Source organism: Mustela nivalis (genome assembly GCF_964662115.1).
Source record: "Mustela nivalis genome assembly, chromosome: 15".
NCBI classification, from domain to species: Eukaryota; Metazoa; Chordata; class Mammalia; order Carnivora; family Mustelidae; genus Mustela; species Mustela nivalis.
The window spans coordinates 17288440-17313179 of record NC_139034.1 but is presented as its reverse complement, the minus strand read 5'-3'; the positions used below and the strand labels follow the sequence as shown (position 1 = coordinate 17313179).

Genomic DNA, 24740 nt, shown 5'->3' with positions numbered 1-24740 from the left:
ACAGTGGACTTAGTCTGGTTATCTGATCTTTAACCATGAGCCATATAAATCAATTGTTCTGTCTCCTTTGCAAAATATACAGCTTTTAAAGGTGTATTCTTCTAAAATAAAAAGAAAGCTGTGTTCTTAAGCACTAACAGACATTTTTCTCCTCAAAGTATGCTATCTAGAACACACTGGTGGGAGAGTGGATACAAAAACATAGGCGAGAACACAGAAGAACAATTAAAGAAACCCCAGATTCAGTTGATGATACAAAAAAGGCAAATTTCGCAATGAAATTGTGAAGTATTTCCTGTATACGCGAAGGTTATAACGTCATCCGAAGTTCTTTTTAAAACCAGTTAAATTAAAAGTGTAAAAATTAAAGACATGACGACGGGTGGTGCCAGGTCCCACAAACACCCCTGGAACAAACCCAGTAAAAGCATTTCTACTCACTGTTTTATTTATTCACCACTCAACAGTAACTGGGGGCTCACCACATGCCCCCTGCTACCTGTTGGGGGAGTGCTGAGGAACACGTGGTTCCTGCCATTAAGGAGAAAATTCTGAAAAGTAGTCAATGACCTCTTAGGACTGTTGTCTCTACTTGTTCATTATTCCAACCTCAGTTCAACTGTCACTTCCTCAGAGAAGTGTTCTGTGCATCTTCTCTGAACACCAGGGGTACCCACACCCCCAACCCTCAAACACTTTGCAAAGCTCTGTACACTTTTCCTTTCATAGCACTTACCATAGTGTAAAGTCACATCACAGTGTAGAATCATTTGCGATTACATGTGCATGAGGGATGAGCTAAGTGTCGTCCCCTCTAGACTACAAGTCCCAGAAATTCAGGATGCTCTGCTGCTCTGATGCCTAAAGGTTACAGAACACAGCTTTGCTTGGCAATGGCTAACGGTCTGCCAAATTAATAAAATAATAAAATAATCCAGTTTCTTCAAATAGGAGATCTCCTGATTTCCATGTGTGTTTCGCAGTCAGTTAAAAACAATTTTTTTTAATAGACTCTTTGATTGTGGCAAAATATATGTGGTGTAAAATTTGCCACTGTAACCATTTTTAAGCGCACAATGCAATGGTATTAAGGACATTCATGATATTGTGCGAACATCATTCTTTGTATTTTTTAAAAACCCCTTTTAATGTCAAAAATTTCCCAGGAACTCCTAATTATAAAACACACAATCATACCTCGAGACATACAAGAGAGTAATTCTGTTTTAATATCTGTTGTTTCAAAGTTTACATAATGACAGAGAGCTCATACTATGCCTTCAATGATAATTTTAGAAGTTTTGTACTATACTAGCAACAGTACTTATTTTATATACATCAAAGAAAAAGGAATACATCTATATGGGAGACTGTAATTTACTCAGCTGTAGGATAAAGCATAGCACACCTGTGGATCTGCAGACTTCTGCAATAAATCAGGAGTTCATATCTGGGGAAACTTCTTTCACTAATACTTGAAACACAGGAACCTGCTGCAGTGGGGTAAGGGGACTGTGAACGTCCCACACCCTGAAACTTCCCATGCTTAAAGGCTATTTTTGCCCACTATTAATTGGGTTGGAATGCCAGTGAGGGTGATATTTTAAACTTATATGTATTTGCATACATATGAAGGAAACATGACAAGTTGCTGCTATACCCAAAAGTCATCTATGTCCACTAGCCAAGAACTTGGGTTCAGTGCTTCAACAGAATAAGAAAAGCAGTGTAAAGGTATGTTAACTATTTTTACACAAACATGCTGTCTTCATCATATTCTCTGAAGACCTAGTTTAAACATTCCTCCCAAGATTAAGCCTTTTCTCAGTTCTCCCTCAGAGCCACCTGTTAGTTGTCACATGGAACTCTGTTTGCATCTATTCTTGTTAGCATTTCCACTGTGTTGCAACTTGTCTCTCTCCCCACATGCCTAGGACATATTTGGGACTTATTATCAGGGTTGTGTTTTTTTTTTTTAATTTTTATTTATTTTTTAAATTTCTTTTCAGTGTTCCAGAATTCATCGTTCATGCACCACACCCAGTGCTCCATGCAATACCTGCCCCCTTTAATATCCACCACCAGGTTGTCTCAACCTCCTACCCCTCTACCCCTCCAAAACCCTCAGATTGTTTTTCAAAGTCCAGTCTCTCATGGTTCATCTACCCCTCCAATTTGCCCCAACTCCCTTCTCCTCTCCATCTCCCCATGTCCTCCGTGTTATTCCTTACGCTCCACAAATAAGTGAAACCATATGATAACTATCTCTGCTTGACTGATTTCACTCAGCATAATCTCTTCCAGTCCCATCCACATTGATACAAAAGTTGGGTATTCATCCTTTCTGATGGAGGCATAATACTCCACAGTATATATGGACCACATCTTCCTTATCCATTCATCTGTTGAAGGGCATCTTGGTTCTTTCCACAGTTTGGCAACTGTGGCCATTGTTGCAATGAACATTGGGGTACAGATGGCCCTTCTTTTCACTACCACTGTATCTTTGGGATAAATACCAAGTAGTGCAATTGCAAGGTCATAGGGTAGCTCTATTTTTAATTTCTTTTCTTTTTTTTTTTTAACGATTTTATTTATTTATTTATTTATTTAAAGATTTTATTTTCTATTTTTAATTTCTTAAGGAATCTCCACACTGTTTTCCAAAGAGGCTGCACCAACTTGCATTCCCACCAACACTGTAAGAGGGTTCCTCTTTCTCCACATCCTCTCCAACACACGTTGTTTACTGTCTTGGCTATTTTTTTTTTTTTAAGATTTTATTTATTTATTTGACAGAGATCACAAGTAGGCAGAGAGGCAGGCAGAGAGAGAGAGGAGGAGGAGGCAAGCTCCCTGTGGAGGAGAGAGCCTGATGTGGGGCTCGATCCCAGGACCCTGGGATCATGACCTGAGCCGAAGGCAGAGGCTTTAACCCACTGAGCCACCCAGGTGCCCCTCAATGTGGTTTTGATTTGAATCTCCCTGATGGCTAGTGATGATGAACATTTTTTCATGTGTCTGATAGCCATTTGATGTCTTCATTGGAGAAATGTCTGTTCATGTCTTCTGCCCATATTTTGACATGATTATCTGTTTTGTGTGTGTTGAGTTTGAGGAGTTCTTTATAGATCCTGGATATCAGCCCTTTGTCTATAGTGTCATTTGCAAATATCTTCTCCTATTCCATGGGTTGCCTCTTTGTTTTGTTGACTGTTTCCCCTGCTGTGCAGAAGCTTTTGATCTTGATGAAGTCCCAAAAATTCATTTTCGCTTTTGTTTCCTTTGTCTTTGGAGAAATATCTTGAAAGAAGTTGCTGTGGCCAATGTCAAAGAGGTTACTGTCTATGTTCTCCTCTAGGATTCTGATGGATTCCTGCCACACGTTGAGGTCTTTTATCCATTTTGAGTTTACTTTTGTGTATGGTGTAAGAGAATGGTCGAGTTTCATTCTTCTACACAAAGCTGTCCAATTTTCCCAGCACCATTTATTGAAGAGACTGTCTTTTTCCCACTGTATATTTTTTTCTGCTTTGTTGAAGGTTATTTGACCATAGAGCTGAGGGTCCATATCTGGGCTCTCTACTCTTGCCAGGGTTTGTTAAATGACTGAATATATGTCTATGCATTTGGAAAGATAGCTCGGGGCACAGAGAACCAAGCTCATTTTTCACCATTCTCAATAACTTCTTTGCATTGACATAGATTTTATCAGTGTTAGGAGGCTTAAAAGTAGACCTAGAAAAGAGAGTATAATTCTGGCTAAATAAAAGGTAGAGAGAAAAAAGAAGAAAGTTAGGGAAGAAGGTAGGAAGAGGGGAGAGAAAAGAGAAGAGAAGGGAGGCACACATGCTCCAGCTCAGAAGAGAGCCTTCTGAATACAGAGCAAGATCAACTGCAGAAGCATGCTTCTGCTTGAGCTTCTCTTGCAAGAGACCAGCTGTATGGAATCTAGAGTCTAAGAATCCAAGGTCTGCATATTCAAGACATCCTGGTTCCCAAAGAGCATTAAATAAGTAGTAAAGTGAAATCAACACAGAAGAAACAACGGGTAAAGAACAAGTAGAAATAGACTATGACAAAAGAGGCTCAAAAAACAAAGGTCTCATTCATCCAATTTGGAACAGTGTGCTTTTAAATTTTTTAAAAATTTGTCTTTTGTTTTAATAGCAATTTTACTTATTTACTGAACATTCATTAATTGAATTGAATATGTTTATTTAAAAAAATTATTGTGAAAAAAACTTGACTTTGGGGTGATGGGTCCTTGAAAATTCTTAGTTGTCCAAAGCTGGGAGACCTTAGCCTTGCCCAGAAGCTCCAGCTCACTGGGGGACACTGAATAAAGAGTGGAGCAAACCAAAAACGTCAGGAGAGTTGGCACTGAACGTCAGTGGCTGCTAGCAGCACAGAAAAGAACCAACTAGACATTAAGTCCCTTCTCATGAGAGCGAACTGTATGAAATAGTCTTGACCAAAATAAACAAACAGAAAACCCCACCAAACCTGAGTCTGACCAAGACTCAGAGGCAAGATCCAGTTTTTAGGAAATACAGCAGTGAGGGGAATATATTACACTATGCCAAAGGGATGCAATCAACAAAACCCAGACTGAAAGGAACTCCGAGGGAAGGAAAAGTGTTTTTTTTGTTTTTTGTTTTTTTTTCCCAATAAATAAGTTGCAAGGGGGAAAAATGAGAAGTGGCAGTGGGGGCAGGGGAGGGAATCCTGTTGATTTTTTTTTTTTTTTTTTTGAAGATGATTGCAATGTGAGGATCTTAGGTTGAAAAATAAGATCTGTTTTTTAAAAAGTACGATATTCATGAGACTCTTGGCAATTTGAACACTTTATGGCTACTTGATGATGTTAAGGGATGACTGCTAATTTTTTAGGTGTGGTAATGATATAGCTGTTTTGTTTAAAAAAGACAATGTCTTTCAGAGGTACATGCTGAAATATTCAGAGATGAAATAATACCCTTTCTAGTATTTGTTTCAAATAATATTCAGGGGAAGTGCAGGGAGCATGTACCAAATTGGCTGTGAGTTGATAATTGTTGAAGCTGGCTCATTTACTGTTTCCCTACTTTAGCGATGTTTGAAGCGATATTTGAAATTCTCCACAAGAAAAACAAATGCAAAACAGGAGAACATGATGTATCACTTCTGTTGTTACTTAATTTTTTTTTAACAATATCTCAGTTTTCAAGATAGTATAAGCTACTTCTTAAAACTTATTTGAATAGCACTTATCCAGCTATTTATCTTTACCTAATGGGGTTGCAGAAGGGACCCTCTCCCCATTGTTTTCCATTTACAGATAGGATTTGGGTAACAGATATGTTGCCTGCTGTGTGAGAAGCAAGACACAGCTCTGTGCACTGTGGGCTTTTCTTTGAATTTGCTCTCCCTGAATCAGAGAGCCCTGCTGTCCTCACCCATCCAAGAGGGATTTTCTCCTGTTGTGAAGAATCTTTGAGTATTTCCATAAGAAAAGAGAAAGGTCCTTATTTGTGCTTCTCACAACTTGGGAAGCTCCCCGTCTCCCCTAAGAAAACACAAACTCAGAAAGCTCTTCCATGTCTTGTATCTACCTGAAAAGGGCAGAGGAAGGCCACTGACTTCTCCCTCAATTTCCAAACAATTTCAGTATCTGCTAGCTACATTCTCCCTTCTAGTCTTTTCACACTCGGCATCTCTGTAATCTAGAGGAGGAAAAACGGCCATATGAGACAGGACAGGGGCAGTTAGACAAGTCTAGAAAAGGCTCACGTATCAAAAGGTGTTCTATTTCTGGGATACCAGGAGCTTATTTAAGAAATCATTTTCTTTTTTGTTTTTCAAAAATATATTTATTTATTTGACAGATAGAGATCACAAGTAGGCAGAGAGGCAGGCAGAGAGAGGGGGAAGAAGGTTTCCTGCTGAGCAGATAGCAAGGTGTGGGGCTTGATGCCAGGACCCTGAGATCATGACCTGAGCCAAAGACAGAGGCTTAACCCATTGAGTCACCCAGGTACCCCAAGAAATCATTTTCCATATCTGAATATTTAGGGGCCTAAAAAAAAATCCCAAAGGTGTCCCATACAGTAGGACTTCGCTAATCTAAAAAGATCCAAACTATTGCCCTCAGAGATATTTCAATAAAGGTGCAAGCCAGCAATGTCACTAGTTATATGAGATTATTTGATTTGTTAAATATGTCACCAATCTTGCTTAAGATGAGATCTTTTAATCTCTTTTAATAATTTTAGCAGTTGGATGTAGCGATTCAGTGCATGGGCTTTGAAGTCAGAGACTCAAGTTTGAAGCTAGTTCCCCTTATTTATAAACATATGAATTTTACTTAATGTCTGTAACTTTCAGATAACTTTTAGGTAAAATGAAGATAAATAATATCAACCTAATCTCAGAGAACAGAAAAATGAATAGTTTGTGGAGTACTCAGTAACTGATAGTCATTACCAATTGAAATTCCTTTTAACACCATTATTACTGGAGTTAGACCAGATTAAAATATGTAACCTCTTTCATAATGTTTAGGAGCTGGAACTAAGTTTTTTTTTTTTTTTAATATTTTATTTATTTGTTTGATAGTGAGAAAGAGAGAGAGAGAGAGCACACACACAAGTAGGGGGAGCAGCAGGCAGAGGGAGAAGCAGGCCTTCTGCTGAGCAGGGAGCCCAATGCGGGGCTCAATCCCAGGACCCTGAAATCATGACCCGAGCCGAAGGCAGACACTTAACGACTGAGCCACCCAGGCGCCCAGGAGCTGGAACTAAGTTTTACCCATTTTTTTCAGGGTAATGTACACTCCCACTAACATTATTTAAGCTTCAATTTTAGCTCCTGGAAGTTTCCAAGTACAACTAGAAAGCCGTATTACAGAGAGTAGAAAAAAAAGAACCAAAACATTATAAGGGGAATTGCTCTTCTCAAACAATAAAAGTCTAAGACTATTATAGTGATTTTAATTCTTAATATCTAATTTAGAGGAAACCTTTTAATTTAATGGTGGGATGGTTTACAAACAAAACAAAACAAAACAAAACCCGCCACCAAACTTCTCAGTCTTGACACGACAGTGTTTTTGTTATAAGAATATGTTTTGGCATAGTTGACTCCAGTGTTTTGATGCTATCAGCAGTGAAATTTTATAATCCACATGTCTGATCTGAGGCGCTAACAATTTTCAGAACTGAACCACCACAATTCGGGTCTCCAGAACATGAAGGGGCGGGGTAGCGAGCTGCCCATCGCGTGGTGACAGCTCCTCAGAGCAGGGAGCTGTGGGCTCGACTGTTGAAATGCCACTAGAGCATTTCATCCAGAGCCACCAGCTCAGGGCAGCAGGTACCCCACTTAGTCTGAACTAAAGAAAAACATGTTCAAAATACCTTCATGTTTGGTACATATTTTTCTCTTCAGATACTATTGGTGCAGCTTTGAGTCAACTTTGGAGACAGATCTAAGGAGTGAGTCTGAGTATGAGACTATTTCTTCTCAAAAGACTCTCCCTACATGAGAAGCAATTACGGGATCATTGAACTTTTAAGTGGGAGCCTGAGAGACTGTCTTGGTTCATCCCCAGGTAAAAAGTGACGTCACCCTATGGCATCCTCACTAGTTTTCTGATAAGACTAATAAGCAGGACTTGGAACACCTGGAGATCTGTGGAAGAAGGATTCTTGTGGAAACCGACACATCCGTGTTTCCCTTTATTCTGTTCTGAATCTAAAATTAATTTTTTAAAGATTTCATTTATTTATTTACTTGACAAAGAGAGAGAGAGATAGGGAGATAGTGTGAGAGAGAGAGAGAGAATGGGAGCATGAGCAGGGAGGAGGGGCAGGAGAGGGAGAAGCAGGCTCCCTGCTGAGCAAGGAGCTGGACATGGCTAACCCCAGGATCATTAGCTGAGCCAAAGGCAGATGCTTAAGTGACTGAACCACCCAGGTACCCCTAAAATAAATTTTGAAACAAAACAATATATGCTCTGTTCACCCAAAATAATGAAAAAAAAAATCTGCAGATCAAGTTAATGATACCGGGAGTATCTCAAATCAGTTAAAGGTACTAGCACATAACGTGCTGTGTAGTACCCCATGATATGAGATGTGAGGACAGATTCAAATCTGGAAGAATATTTTGGCACTTAAAAAAAAGAAAAAAAAACCTTAAAAACTCTCAAGAGAATCTGTTCTATTTGCAGCCAGCTTTGCACATTTCAGTGAAGCCTACTTCTCTGCCAAGTCCAACAGTCCGAAGTTCAAATCCATTATTTGAACAGTAGAGGGGAAACTTCAATTAAACTCAGCTACAAAGTTAATCTTCACTTTAATTGAAGAAAAGAACAGTTCCTATAGGTTTTTGGTTTTTTTTTTTCTTTTTTGAAACAATGGCAGGTCCAAGAAATGTAAGGTATCACCTTCATTCATCTGTTTCTGGGCTATATTCTACTTTATTTTTTGATATTTAAAATTTTGGGGGGGGGGGTCCTCATACACTGAACTAATGGTGCAGGCTACATCAAAAGTGAACATTCAGTACATGTGGATGGATCTTTCCCTGCCTCATCTGGGACCTTGCTCCATCAGCCAGCTCTTCATTCCCCCCAATGTCACCCTCACTCATCTGTGGGCTCTCTCTCTCTCTCTCTGTTATCTACATGCTTAGATCTTTTCATTATAATGTCTGCCTTGACCACATACTTGTGGTTTTCTTACTATGCCCTACTCATCTTTGTTCATCCAGGAGTGGTCTGTATGTCCTGTATCCTGTTCTTCCCCCTTCCTCAACCACCAGCAATCTGTCTCTTCCATCACCACTAAAAATACTCCTCCCTAGAGGTGCCAGTGACTTTCTAAATAAAAAAATCTGGTGGCCATTTTTCAGTAGTTTTCTTTCAGATCTTTCAGCTGCAATGGGCCTCCCTTTTGTTCACTTGAATCACCCCCATTTCTCCACCCTTTCTCCTCCTACTTCTTTAGGCATCTCTTCTCTGTGTCCCTGATAGGCTAGTCTTTCTTCTAAAATGTTTATAATCCCCAGGGCTGCCCTTGGAGACTTGAAATCAGTCATGTTCTGATTTTCTTCTGTCATTACTAACATATCACTCTCTCTCTCTCTCTCACACACACACACACACACACACCTCTCAGACCCAGTGAAACCAACTCTCATCAAAAAAAAAAAAAAAAAAATCCTATACTCCCTTCAAAGTTCATTCATCCCACCACACTTTCCCTGATCACTCCTATGAGAAGTGATAGCCCAGTTTCACTCCTCCATAGCTCTTCTGATATTATCTAGCTCTTGTGTACCCAACCAATGTCATCCGAGTTATTCATGGACATATCATTTCCCAAGTAGATCAGAGCTTGGACTTTAGAGTCAATCAAGCTAGGACTTGAATTGGGGAATTAACCCTAACCACTCCACCTTTGGTATGTCTTATTAAATCTCTCAGGTTTAGCCTCTCTGACTAAAAATGTATTAGGCCATGGATATAGAGATAAGATCGAGAGTCCCAGAGATAGATGGTCCATGGTGAATGTCAGCTCCACCAATTTCTAACTGTGTGACTTTGGAACAGTTGCTTAAATTCTTTGTATGTGAAGTGGGATAATAAAAGTAACTACCTCATGATGTTGACGTGAAGATTAGGTGAGTTAATATTATTCAAGTATTAAGAACAGTGCTGGGGCGCCTGGGTGGCTCAGTGGGTTAGGCCTCTGCCTTCGGCTCAGGTCATGATCCCAGGGTCCTGGGATCAAGTCCTGCATCGGGCTCTGTGCTCAGCAGGGAGCCTGCTTCCTCCTCGCTCTCTGATCTATGTCTGTCAAATAAATAAATTAAAAAAAAAAAGAACAGTGCTTGGCATTGAGTGGGCTATATGTAAACACAGATTGTTACTATTTTTATCCACTTTCTAGGGTTAACGTGAAGATTACTGTGCCTGAAATATGACAGAGGAGCAAAAAATTGTAGTTGTTCTACATCTTTCTGTATAATACACAGCATTAATCATTTGTATTGGGAAGCTGAAAAATACTATCTATGTGTCTATCCATAAGCTATTACAAAAACTGCCTTATAAAACATACATTCTTATAATTGTTAGCATGATCTATGGATATCAAGAGTTGTGCTGGTTAAAATTGTACTAAAAAATTATTTGTTGACCCAAATACCCATCAAAAGGTGACTACATAAACACATTCTGGTCTATACATTAAATGGAAATTTACTCAGCAATGAAGATGAATTACTAACAAACCGTAAAAAATGGATGCAACTCAAATACATTATGCTGAGTGAAGAAAACTAGACACAAAAACTACATTTTGTATGGCTTTCATTTACATGAAGTTCTAGAAAATGGAAATCTATACACAGATCAATAGTTGCCTGAGGTCAGGGGTGGTGGTATATGGTTCACCTGCACAGGGCACAAGAGAACTCATTGGGATAACAGAAATGTTCTGCATTTGGATTGTGGTGGTACAGACACATGTGTATGAAATTGCTAAAATTCATCAAACCATAGATTTAAAACCCCTGCAGTTGAACATATGTAAACTCTACAGTGATACTGATTTAAAATAAAACTCTTCATTAGATGAATGAGAAGAAGAATCCTTAAACTGTCTGAATGGGACTTTATGTTCCTGGAAACCAAAATGGAGGAGGGGAGGCAACTGTGACGGTAATGATTTCGCTTTAGAAATGGGAACCACTGCCTTGTTCCCATACTCTCTTGTCATAGCTTATCTATCCTGAACATGAGCATGGTGCTGTTGGCCTTTGAGGAGCTCATAATATGTTATTCTTCTCACTGGGAATCCCAGGAAATCTTGGGCAAGTGGGTATGGATGAAACCACAGAGCTGCTATTTATGAGGTGAGACATTGATCCCAGGGTCACTGGGCAAGTTTGGATTTATTTTGACTGACCAATGTGGTATGTGTGGAGAGCCATTTAGATGGGAAGGAATCCATGCTACACACTTCCTCAGGGGTTACTGAAAGGTCAGAAGCTGACGCTGATGAGTAAAGACCATTTCACTCAATGCTGCAGACAAGTCTCCTCTCACGTAAAATCTGGCCACCCAAAGCCATTATCTGCACGAACAGCTATAGCAAACCCCAACTGAAGTAGGAATGCTGCCATTCTGGAATCAGGATGGCATCCATAGATAAGCATTTTCATTTCTGTTGAAGTTCTACCATCCATTAAGTAGCTTGAAGTTTCAATTTCTACATAAGCTATTTCTACCTGATGCTTCAGGCAGCATCTTCTCCATGATTATCATTATACAAAATTCATTACATACCACAATTCATCAGCACACAAAACTTCTTAGTCAAAACTTAAATGATCAAGACAAAACAAAACAAACAAAACATAAATGATCCAATTACTTGAGCTAAGAAAAAAAGACTTAGTTTTCTGTTAAAATAAAAGGCAAACTCCAGGGGTAAAGAATAGAAAAATAGGTAGATCAAAATCTATGTACCTACTCTATCTTTTAAAGTGCTATTAAAAGGTGATGTTCTGGAACTAGACGGGGCAATAGCTACACAACCTGTGAATACTCATTGAATTGCTTTCTTTGAAAGGGTGAATTTTATGGATAAGTGAATATATCTCAATAAAAAGCAATACATCCATTTTAGGTCAATCAAAAATATTTAAAGATTATAGTACCTGACTTCCTTTTTGTTGACTTTCATTCCTTGGCTCAGCAACTCAATCATCTTGGAAAATCCTACTAGAACATTCCAGCCCCACTTATGTGATTACAGCTTATGAATTGAGCAGACATCCCCAAAGGCATCAGGAAATACCATTAAATGAGATACTGTATTTCACAAAATAATTTAACAAGATCTATACATCAGCGACAATCAAAAATATCTAATAACCTGTCTTATTATTTTTAATATGACCTATGGAAATCCAGACTAATGCTGGTTAAAATTATTAAAATGTTACAGTAAAGCCTGTTGCTGCCTAAAATTGTATTAATCACTTTAGGAATGTCAAAATGCAAAATGTTATGTGGAAACATAGACATATTATATCACAGTGAATGTCCAAATGGACCTTCAGTGCTCATTACTATGTCATATTATTGAACTTGCTTTCATTGACATTTCCTGTTACTTTAAAATATGATGCTATATTTTCAAACATTCTTTTGTGTTGAAACAAAATCTCCAAAAATAGTAAAAAGAAGCATATAACCTGAAAGAATTAGAGTGAAAACATCTTGAGGAACAACCTTCCCCTGGTTTTGTAGTCTCAAGAAGAAACTAATAATTTTCTCATAAAGTTACTGGACATAAAAATTAAGGCCTTAAAAAAAAAATTAAGGCCTTAACCATGGATGAACTGAATTGGATACTATGAAGTTCAAGGGAAAAGCCCTTTTTTAAAATTACTTCATAATACTTTGCATATATAGTTTATTTGCTATAAGTTTCAATTGAAATTGTACTATCAAGTTACATTAAATTTCATTTTACCGCAGAGAAGTCCTACTTAACAACCAAAAAAGAAATGCTTTTGGTCTCTATGACTCCAAGAATACTCATAATAAGGAAAACACACTTTAATTTGAGCAGTGTACAGAAAAATGGGAGATTGTGAGTTCATCTGAAAGATCACTTCATTCGGCAGCTAAATGAAACCTTTCAACAATTACCTCTGGCTTTAACTGCTAATACTATTCTGTTTCTGTTTAGGGTGAGTTTCCAGATTTCCGGTGGATGCCTTTGTAGATTACATAAAGGGGGCCAGGCTGAGGTGCTTTGCTAAGAGATTGCTATTTTTAAAGTCATTTATTTGTAATTTGGACAATGAGCCAGTACTTTGTCAAGTGTAATACAAGTATTTCCCACCTGACAAGAATGGTTTCTTAGTCTCCTTTTAGGACAGCATTAGTTTGAATAGTATCACTACACTCAATAGGGAACTCAATCTAGAAATTATTTTCATTCTCTTTCAATTTCCCTTATTAGATTTACTAAAGTAAGAGAGGCCTCTGTTTAAAGAGGAGTGTGGCTAAAATCACTAGCAGCTTGTCCTTCTGGGAAGCCGACTCAAATCCACAGGGAGGATTTGATGCTGAGAGGCATTAAAGCTGGTGTTCTGCTATTTACACAACCTTAGTCAACAGACATGTAACATTTGGTTAGGAGAGGAAGATAGGCATGTACAACAGTTCAGAAATCCCACCAACTTGCAAATTTGGGCACAGTGAAATATCATGAAATACCACATGGTTGATGTTAGTGACTAGCTATCAGGCTACAGATATGACTAATTAGAATAGGTTTTAGGAAGATCTACCATAGAAAGACCCAAACTTCATTAGAGGCAGTAATTCTATTCTTCAATTAGTTAGCATGATTTCCTAATTCAGAAATTCCTTAAATACTAAAAAGGTTCCTAATTAAAAGTTCTGATATTTTCTGGTATCGAGCAGTCTGTCAATAACTCAGGTATTGAAAGAGGTGAGACACAGGATTACAGCTGATTGTTCAAACTTTGTATGTGCTAAAGGTGAAAACACAAGCTCTTTTATAACGACACATAGACTGTATCCTAACCTTGGTCTGTTAACTCATTGGATCCGGTCCAAAATCATAAGAGGAAGCATGGGCGGGTGTGTATTTCACTTGCCAAAGGCCTTGGTTACTTAGAGCCACAGTCGAATTCATTCAAACGGCTAGAACAAACAACTCATCCTATACAGTTTGCTGGTGGCAGGCTACCAATGTCATTGTTAGAGCGCCACGTCCTGCTCACCTTCAGGGTTAATGGGAAAACTGTCCTGATGCCAACCCTGTGACATCAGCACCCAGGAGGAGCTGGAAGCCTGAGACACTGGGCCAAGGAACAAAAGTTTGTCAACAGACGTTCCTGCTTGAACCTAGAACAACGTTAGTGTGCAGTAATGCTGTCATTAGCTAATTGCCTGGCCTTTCAATGTTGGTGCCAGCTGGCCATGACTGGTGTTCACACAGGTTTGTTCTTACAGCATGACATATTTCATTCCAGATCATGGTGTGTGGTGCAACAGAGACTGGCATCCTACATTCTTCAAAGACTTGCAGAACAAGAAAATATTGTATGTTCCTTCTAGTTTACTTTTAGTCTTATATTACAACAGAAATTGCCTTGTTTATGTTAGCAAACCTGCTAGAGCATGTTCGGTTATGAAGTCTCCATTCCACAATAACACAGTTAGCATCATTATGAATAAGTGTCTATGGGGCACCTGGGTGGCTCAGTGGGTTAAGCCTCTGCCTTCGGCTCAGGTCATGATCTCAGGGTCCTGGGATCGAGCCCCGCATAGGGCTCTCTGCTCATCAGGGAACCTGCTTCCTCCTCTCTCTCTCTGCCTGCCTCTCTGCCTACTTGTGATCTCTCTCTCTCTCTCTCTGTGTCAAATAAATAAATGCAATATTTAAAAAAAATAAGTGTCTGACACCCTACACCTGTGCTCCAAAGCTCAACCCAGCAGTAACATCTGGAGGCTCTTGCCTGTGTCTCGCCCAGGAACTATTTTGTGAGCAGGTGCTCTCAAGGCTCAAGCAATCCCAATGATAAACTCTCCCATTTCCATATCACTGTTCATCATAAAAGTGTTTTTAAATACCAGAACATGAGAGGAAGGCAAGCACCGCTCTCTTGCTCAGTCACAGGTTCTGCCAGAAGACAAGATGAAAGTCAAGTGTGTTTTCTCCTTTTGAAGTTGTATGCGGATCTTTTCCTTTTTCAGGTTTGAATCAAAGTAGAGAACAAATCACTTGCATTCTGAATAAGTCTTAGGCAAATCAGAATTTCTTGTTCTTCTTGTTGACCTTTTATGTTGACAGACTACAGATCTAGAGGAAACCCCTGGTCCAATAACTGATTTGGTTTCTCCTGCAGTTCCTTGCAAGGATACTGGAAGCTGAAACCAGAGCAGATTTGCCAAGATGGGACCTAATACACCCAGAGATGCAGAGAATTCATGCTTGTATTTATTACATATTTTAGAACTAAGTTTGTGCCTGGTCGTCAACATTTGATAGGCAAGAAAACAATGATGAGTCACATTTAGATGCTTTGTTAGAAGCACAGGCTAGTAAAATCAAGTTCCTTGTTTGCTGGCCAAATTAGAGGAAGGAGGGCAGACAAAAGAGGCAGCCTCAGGAGTGTGGTTGAAAATTCTTGGAAGTTATAACTTCCAGTTATAACGCAAATAAGTCCTGGGGACTTAATGTACAGTGTGGCAACTCAAGCAACAACACTATGGTATATCTGAAAGTTGCCAAGAATGTACATCTTAAAAGTTCTCAACATAAGAAAAAATATTTTTTTAACTGTGTAGTGATGGATGTTACTACATTTATTGTGTAATCATTTTGCAATATATATTCATATATATGTATATGAATATATATGTATACATATACATGTTAATATATGTAATGTATACATGTAACATGACATATGTATATGTCATGTTAATACCTAAAACTAACACTAATCTGCCTAAAATGAATTCACCTAAAACTAGCATAATGTTACATTATACCATATATTTATGTGTGTGCGTGTGTGTGTGTATGTGTATGTCATTATATCTCAATAAAATAGGTGAAAGTGGAACATTGCTTTGAATTGATGACTCACTTTAAGAAAATCAGGTATTTCTCCCTCTGAAGTTTTCAATAAATGTAAACACATGAATGAGAAAAAGAAAATTCTTGAAATTTTCTGAACTTGCTCTATTTCATTGAATAATATAGCTTTTCATGTTTTGGGCCACTGGCTTCCCAGAGTGGCCCGGCGTGATGATGTTCCTACTGGTTTCAGAGACCCCTACCCTTAAGAACCCAGGACATTTCTTCTTGGAAAGCTTTTGAAAACCATTCCGTGTGGACTCAATTCAAATCCCTGATTTCACTTTCTAGGTTTTCACAGTATATACATGGTAAGCCTCAAGTATTTTGCTGGTGATACAGATACAGTGAGATGGTGGAGGTGCTGGCTTCTCTTGTGTACTTTCATTTGCTTGCTTCTGTCACCTCCCAGCGCACAAGTCCCTACATGATCCAGACTAGGTCTGCCTAAACCAACTTTGGCAGGGTCTCTCTCACAGCCATGTAGAGTTCAGAACAACCATCTGACAGGAACAGTGAATGGCCAATGGCAGGCATCCAACTGCACCACTCAAGTCTCCATTCCCTTTGAACAAGCACAAAGAGAGGAAGCACCAGGCAGACTTCCAAAGAAGTACACCAGATTTGGTTAGTTGATACTAATTCTTGAGTGACGGCGATGATGACGACCATGACCGAGCACTTAGTAGGTCCTAAGGATTATATCAGAAGCTCCACACATTACCTCTAACCCTCTCAACTGCTCTGTGTGTTAGGTTCTGCTACTCCAATTTAGCAAATAAGAGAAAAGGGAAACTGACTGGCTGGTTCAAGGCCACAGGACACTAAAGAGGTTGAATCAGGATTCAAATTCAGATTAGATTGAATGAAAAGTTGTTTGGTTCTTACCTTTATCCATTCTTGTCCGTTAAATCTACAAAGTCAAGATTATGGGTGCTCTTGATTTTGTAGAGCTGAAGAGTCTTGTTTTTGAAAGAGGTTATTGAGAAGGTAATTGCCTGTGACTGCAGTGACAGATGCCATATAAATGGAGAGACTCATAGATAATGGGAACGCACATTCTGAGACTGTATCCAACTGCTAGGAGTCAACCTGACTCTCCTCTGCACATATTGCTAAGGTGAAGAAGGGAGCAGGTGACCGTATCAATGAATAATGAGGTATCCTTAGATGCCCCAAGACAGAAGGCTGAGAATCAGTATCTCTTATACACAGCAGATACAAGGCATCATCTGCTGAGGAGTACAAAGGCCAAAACAAAGTCCATTGTTACCAGTTTAGAGGTTGGCAAGACGACCCTCAGAAGCAGTTTCCTATAAACACATTTCTTTTAAGCTACTATATTGTTTCATCTATTCATCCATCTCTCTATTCATGCATTTATCATAAAGCCACTCATTGATTTACTCAAAAACTATTTACTGTTTATAGTATATAAAGCAGAGTCCTAGACAGGGGGACCTGGTGTGTGTGTGTGTGTGTGTGTGTGTGTGTGTGTGAGAAAGATGAATCAGACATAGTTATTGCCTCTAAGGAACTTACTGATTGGTATAGTGTTTCTCCAACTTTAAAAAAAATGTATTTCCCATCTACCTGCCAAGAAAATGTGTATTTTACACTACGATCTGATATATATACACATGACTCAAAGTTTTAAAAAGCATTATTTACCCTTAAAACCTATAATATAGGGGCGCCTGGGTGGCTCAGTGGATTAAAGCCTCTGCATTCGGCTCGGGTCATGATCCCAGGGTCCTGGGATCGAGCCCCGCATCGGGCTCTCTGCTCAGTGCAGAGCCTGCTTCTCTCTCTCTCTCTCTGCCTGCCTCTCTGCCTGCTTGTGTTCTCTGTCTGTCAAATAAATAAATAAAATCTTAAAAAAAAAAAAACCTATAATGTACTCTGATATATATATATATTTTTTTTGTTGTTGTTGTTAGGATTTTTATTTATTTATTTATTTATTTGACACAGAGAGAGAGTTTGCACACAGGCAGAGGGAGCAGCAAAGGGAGAAGGAGAACCAGGCTCCCCACTGAGCAGGGAGACTGATGCAGGGCTTGATCCCAACCCTGGGATCATGACCCAAGCTGAAGGCAGACACTTAACTGACTGAGCCACCCAAACATCCCTCGTCTGGAATTTTCTATTCTAGCCTATTCTAATACTCTAGTTCAATAAACATGGTACTGTTTGCTTGAGAGAATGACACAACGCTTCAGATAGAGATTTCAGAGGTGTGAATATTCACATCTACATCGCTGTATGGAGTCAGCAGGGAAGAAATCAAGCAAACCTTTTCCGATGATGAGGTACTTGAGTGGGACCTTGAAACATAGGCTAAAAAGCAGGCAGGAGGAAGAGGTAAGTGGCCATCCAGGAAGGAGACAGCGTGCAGAAATGCACACTGGCAGGCAAGCACATATTGAAACATGGGTTGGTAAAGGTGCAGGGGGGAAGTAAGACAGGCTGTAGTCACATCAAGGCATGAAAGGAAAAATGAAGGTTTTGGAGAAGGAAACGAAGGGGACGGGGTTGTATTTAGGGAAGATCCATTAGACAGCATCAGAGAGGAACTGGTAAGAATCCCCTCATTCTTCCTTTATGCACTTTGAGGCCACTCCACCTTGCCATGGGAACTTCTGCTTGCACAGGAGCCTCACAGTGCAAAGGCCCACCCTGGCCTTACCTGCATGGCAAGCAAACCAAAAATTTTGTAGAAGACTGGCTGGAAAATGGACTAAAGTAATGTAAAATCTCATGTGCTACAAACACTTCGTAATATTGAATGAAATGTAAGATTATTATTACTTTTTTAATGCAGAAATAAGGTCGCTGGAAAGGAAAAGGGAAATGAAAAGGAAGAAGACATGAGGTGACACAGTGGCTGCATGGAGAGAGGACTATTGGTCTCATTGCCTTAGAGGCTTTTTTTGTTGCCTACTTGGGGACAGGAAACAAAGCTGTGGGCCTTGAGAGGTGGGACACTGGAAATAAGGCACTTACAGAAATTCTGGTGCTAAAAATGAAACAAAGCATGGCAAAAAATCTATCCACTGGCACAGGAAAATAAAAACATATTCCAACGGTCCCTGCCTGGGTTCTGAGTAAAAACAGCAACAACATCTTCCCTGAAAATTTGAAATCATAGTCCCAAGTCTTAGATGAATTTGGGGTTTACTTGTATCATCTTCTAGGTGCATAAATTCCCAAATCAACATAATATTTGGCCCCAGATAGTGATTACTCTGGAGTTAATCCAAAAGAGGACAGAAGAAACGTATGTTTATGGTGATCTGAGACATAAAATAGAAATCATAAACTCAAGAAAGGAACAAACTAAACCTAACAAGATTTTAATTTTTTAAAAAATATTTTATTTATTTATTTGAGAGTGAGAGAGAGAGAGAGAGAGAGAGAGAAAGCATGAGCAGAGGGAGAGGGAGAAGCAGACTCTCTGCTGAGCAGGGAGCCTGTTGTAGGGCTGGATCTAGAGACTCTGGAGTCATGGCCTGAGTGAAAGGCAGATGCTTAACCGACTGAGCCACCCAGGCATCCTCTAACTAGATTTTAAAAGAGAACCAACAACACTTCCAGAAATGAAAAATAGAGTCACCGAAATTTTAATTCTAAATGGGCAAGTTATACAAGAGATTAGACTATGCCCAAGAGAGTGTTAATTGAGGTTGGACCTGAGAAAATTACTCAGAATGCAGTAGCAAAATACAAGAAGCAGATATAATAAAATAAGGGTAAAAAAGGATATGAAATAGAGCATACGGTCTAAAATACATCTAATAGGAACACCAGGAAAGGAAAAGAGGGAAAGTGGAGGAATGGCAATATTCAAGAAATTAATGGCTAATTTTCCAGAATTGATGAAAGATATGAACCCTTAATTCAAGAAACGTGAGAGTCTCAAAAAAAGAAAATTAAAATAACTACACACACACACACTCACACACACACACAATGGAATAAATACTATGCAGCCATCAAAAAGCCTAAGTCTTGTCATTTGGCATGATGTGGATGGAACTAGAGGGTATTATGCTAAGCAAAATAAGTCAATCAGAGAAAGACAATTATCATACGATCTCACTGATATGAGGAATTTGAGAAACAAAACAGAAGATCAAAGGGGAAGGGAGGGAAAAATGAAACAAGATGAAACCAGAGGGAGACAAATCATAAGAGCCTCTTAATCTCAGGAAACAAACTGAGGGTTGCTTGAGGGGAGGAGCATGGGAAAGATGGGGTGGCTGGGTGATGGACATTGAGGAGGATATGTGCTGTGGTGAGGAAAAAAAAAAAGGATTAAGAAAGAAAATAACTCCACATCCAGAGTGTAGTGAAACTGAAGAACACTATAGACAAAGAGAAAAACCATAAAAGCAAACAGGGAACAAGTCATTGTCCAGAGACAATAAATCAGCCAAAGACTTTACCACAGGAATGATAGTGGGAACATAGTGAAGTGTATCACCAGTAGTCTGGGTGGGGGGGAATAAATGTCAAATTAGAACTCTATTCCCAGCTGAACTATCATTGACAGCTGAGGGAGAAAGAAGATAAACAAGATAGGTAAACAAGACCAAGTAGTTTACTACCCACTCACTCTTACTTAAAAGAACTACCAAAAACGTATTTTGGGAAGAAGAAAATTTAAACAGAGGGAAAGAGTAGGAGGCAAAAGGCATGAGCATCCATTGTATTATTTTCTGTATTTTTTCTTATTTGAAATAAAAATATAAAAAAAGAAGCCACAGATGACCCAATTTAGCTTGTTTAAAACACTTTTCTTGGGAAAGGTGAAATAATGGTAAGAGTAGATAAGAGCAAATGCTATCAGCTAAGCCCATGAAGCAATAAAAGTAGAATAACATTACGGATTCATCTGTAAATATTAACAAATATCTGAGCATCTTTTGAGCAAAAAGAACAATATTGTTAACCCAGTAAAAGATGTTTACAAAGAAAAAAAATATATAAAATTTAATTTTGGTAGAACACCTTTATTTCTTGTTCTTTTTTAATCATTAAAGTTAGCTATTTGGGTACTGGGAATTCATAAATACAACTTTAATATTTTGTGTAACTTATCCCACACAGTCTACCTGATGTGGAATTTTGAAGAATGTAGTCTTCTGAAAGTGAACTAAAAAGTATAGATTCCTGAGTATCACCACAAGTGATAAATCTGTACTTCTGACTTTTTGAAAATTACCCTTACTACTCCCATACATGTTTTCATTACAAAGATAAAAGAATAAATTTTGTGATTTGATACAAATATACATAAATGCAGGCTTTTAAAGGATTCACTGTCTTTGACATAACTCAGCAAGAGAAACAGTAGGGCCATTTATTGAAATTCACTTTAACCATACTATACCTACATCAAAAATAATACTCTTGCTATGGCTACAGAATAAAATGTCAAATGCACATTAACCTTTTTTGAATCCAGTAGCAAGCCACAGAATCTACTCAGATTTATTGTCCCTTAAGTAAGCAACTACAAGGACAAAAATTACTAAGCATTTTCCAGCAGACCAGAAATGGATACGGCACGGAAGCTTGCATGTCTGCCAAAAAATACAAGGGGGAATAAATAGTCCCTTTTTATAAAAAGCAACAATACTAAAAATTGATTGATATACTTCTTGAGCTAAAAACATAATGTTCATCTACTTGGCCCTCAGCCTCTAGTGGATTCTCACCCTCGGCGCACCATGAAGATTTGCTGACGAAACATGACTTAATGCTTTTTCATCTCCACTTTTCTTGTGGGGACTTAAAAGTTGTCTCCCTGAAAGGAACAAAAATGCCTACTTCAAATTAAAAGAATGCTGTGGCATATATTAGTTGTTCAGACATAATGTTTACTCCAAGAAGAAAATGCTATACATATAAATTCCAAGCTAGTAAAGACAAGAAAGTTAACCCCCAATTTTTGGGTTAAACCCAAAAGTTGACCCTAATATTTTACATCACAAATTCTCAAATAATGACATATAAACTATTATTTTAGTAAGAGGGGTGGCTCAAAAGGTGTCAGGGCCTAGCCTTTTTAGCATCTCTTTCAACTTTTATACAACTTTCCTGTTCCTTAGCACAATTCACCATGACAATTTCAGAGAGCCCTGATCTGCCACTGTTAGGAGTAAAAGGACTCTTCTTTGTTACTTCCCACTCTCTGTGCCTTAAACTCCTCCATGACCTCTGGAGTAAGGTAGCTTCTCACCCTCCACCAGGAGAGGCAGGTGCACAGTCTCAGCATCTCTTGAGGTACCTGGAGGGTTCCAAAGATCAGTACAGTTTTGGGCAATGAGAACTTGGGTACTGGATTTTTTGGTTGATTCAAGTTACAGGATAGTCCTGTGTTAGTTTGTTTTAAGACATTAAAGAAAGTATTTGCACACGAGAATGACCATGTAAAGACTGGCTACAGAATGTAGAAGGTTCAGAGGTGGGCTCTGAAGGCATCCAGCCTGAGGTCAAGTCAGCACTGTGAGAACTTGGGTAATTACTTTGCCCTCTCTGTGCCAGCATCTCCTGTCTTTAAATGAGGTTGTAAATACTACCTACCTAAAGTCACTATGAAGATTAAAGAATAAAATAAATTAAGCCCAGAGACTGGCAGAGAGTAATTACTTGAGGAATATTAGCTATTATTATTAGCACTAAGAGTAGCAGAAAATTTTTAAAAAATGAGTGAATGAGGAAAAGGTACTGCACTAAGCTTTGATTTAAAGGGTTAAAACTATAAAACCAAGAAACATTCTAAAAACAGGAAGTTAGAATTCATGAAGATAACCTCCACTGATTTAATGAAAACTTGATTGAATGATTGATTTGCCAGAGAGAGAGATGGGGGGAACACATAAGCAGAGGGAGCAACAGGCAGAGGGAGAAGCAGACTCCCCACTGAGCAGGGAGCCTGATGAGGGACTCCATCCCAGGACTCCGGGATCATGACCTGAGCTGAAGGCATGTGCTTAACCAACTAAGCCACCCAGGCATCCCTCTAAATAAAAAATAAAATGCAAAATTTGTAACTTTCAGGCAACCACATATTTAACAAATATTCTTGAATTTTGGCTCCTAAACCTTAAATGTGATTCTTACACAGGTCATTCGCCCCACCTCCTTTTTCTTAAGAGAGGAAGAGCGGGAACCGCTAGGAGGAGACAAAAAAAAGAGAATCTCAAGCAGACTCCATGCTGAGCACAGAGTCTGATGTGGGGCCCCGATCTCATGACCCTGAGATCATGACCTGAGCTGAAACCAAGAGTTGGATGCTTAACCAGCTGAGCCACCCAGGTGCCCCACAAAGGTTATTTTTAACAATGTTGAGCATCATCCGTTAGGTATTTTTTTTTAAAAACCTTATATAGTGGGTTCAATAATATTATATTTAATTATTTTAAGCCTTGATGCCATGAAGCAACCTCACATCATCTTCTCATGTCCCGGTATTCTCTCAGGAGGTACAAAGCCGAGCTTCATAGAAAAAACTGTGTCATTCTGAATTTCTTTCCTTTTCTCTTATTGTGTGTGTCCCGCGAAGGTCAGAAAACAAGTAATCTGAATCTACCAACTGGACTTTTCTTCCTGACTGTCCTTTTGAGATTCAGGACTCTAGAGCCCTTGTTAGAGCAATTCACTTAAGGCTAAACACATGCCTCATTTTGTAGCAGAATCGTCTGCAAAGAAAGATACTGACGTCCAAGGACATTATCTGTCTAATAAGGGACCTAAAGGTAAGTGAGCTGAGAATTTCCTGTCCTCCAATTTTCAGAAAACAAAGAGGTGTTTCTAAATGACTCACCAAATAACTTCCTCAAACAATAGATCACCAAGACCACATGTTCTCAAACTGGGAGTCCAGGCAGCCACCTGAAGAATGATTTTTTCTCCTTTACTTTAAAAACAGACCAAAGATTTTGACGAAAAGCATATGTATATAGCAGAGACCCTAAACACAATTTTTCCAGGATTCACACCTATTGTTAAATTATGCTTATTAGTCTTAAATGTAGTAGCCAAGCATGGTACTTAAATGTATTTGCCAAAGATTGTTCTGAAGTCCTTGACTCTCATTTTTTTCTTAAATCAGGAAACTTAATTCTAACCTTTTAAAAAATTACCTATGGTATCAAAAACACCTTGGGAAATCCATCTTTTCTTGGAGCTGTAAAATCTACTATATTTAGCGTCAAGATGAATTTAAAAGGGTGTCATGGCCCATACTCACCAGAGGTTCTGCCATGATGATGCGAATCTTCCGCTCAGCCTGAGTGGTGAAGTTGACAAATAAACTCTTGAGGACATATTCTCCTGGTTTGCTGTCTGGGTCCACGTTGATGGGTAACATGGTTGGCGGCCCTTTCTCTCTCTGCGTGCCAGAAACAGGTGGAACGGGAGGCTTGATGTAACCGTTGCCAACTGGAGAAGCTGGAAAATATAACAGATGCTCTTACTGGCTGCAAATCACATCATAAATACCCAGATTGGCTGTTTTAAAGCATAAACATAAGGATACAAATCGTATCAATAATGTTGCACTTTATGTCATAACTTGGCCTTATTCTTTAGGAACCGTGTCAAGATTTATGTGTGTTGATTACATTAAGTTGGCATTATGCCATATTTGATAATCTCAAAGTACTTCTGTTTACCACATTACTTTAGGTAAATTACCTTGTAAGCATGCAATAGAGCTGAGAAATCCTACAACATTTAAGATGTTTTTTTGCTTCTTTTTTATGACCCGGGAAAAAAAGGATTAAGAAAATATATGTAGGGGGAAAAAAGTGATTTCTTGTTATGGTTTTCCTAATGGCCAGGAGCTCTCCATGCTCTATTCTAATAATGGAAAAGACTCCGGGGGTGGTGGCTTCCAGACGTTTCCATGAGCCCAGAAGTTTCAGAAACCCAGCTGGCTCTAGCCCCTGAAAGAGATGTCCCTCTTGGGAGATAAAAAGCTCAGGCAGTGCCCCATCTGTGCCATTCAAGGTGTAGATTTAACTTTTCACTGTGCCACCCTTTGGTTCA

General features: G+C 38.9%; 1 protein-coding gene across 12 annotated transcripts in view; it reads right to left on the bottom strand.

The window, feature by feature from the left end:
* Positions 1-24740, bottom strand: part of FRY (FRY microtubule binding protein) — a 446915-nt gene that overhangs the window by 190179 nt on the left and 231996 nt on the right. For all 12 annotated transcript variants that reach the window (XM_082700313.1, XM_082700315.1, XM_082700306.1 and 9 more), the window contains one exon: positions 23941-24140. In XM_082700313.1, the coding sequence (XP_082556439.1) occupies positions 23941-24060 (120 nt within the window). In that variant the 5' untranslated portion in view covers positions 24061-24140. The remainder of the gene's footprint in view (positions 1-23940; positions 24141-24740) is intronic.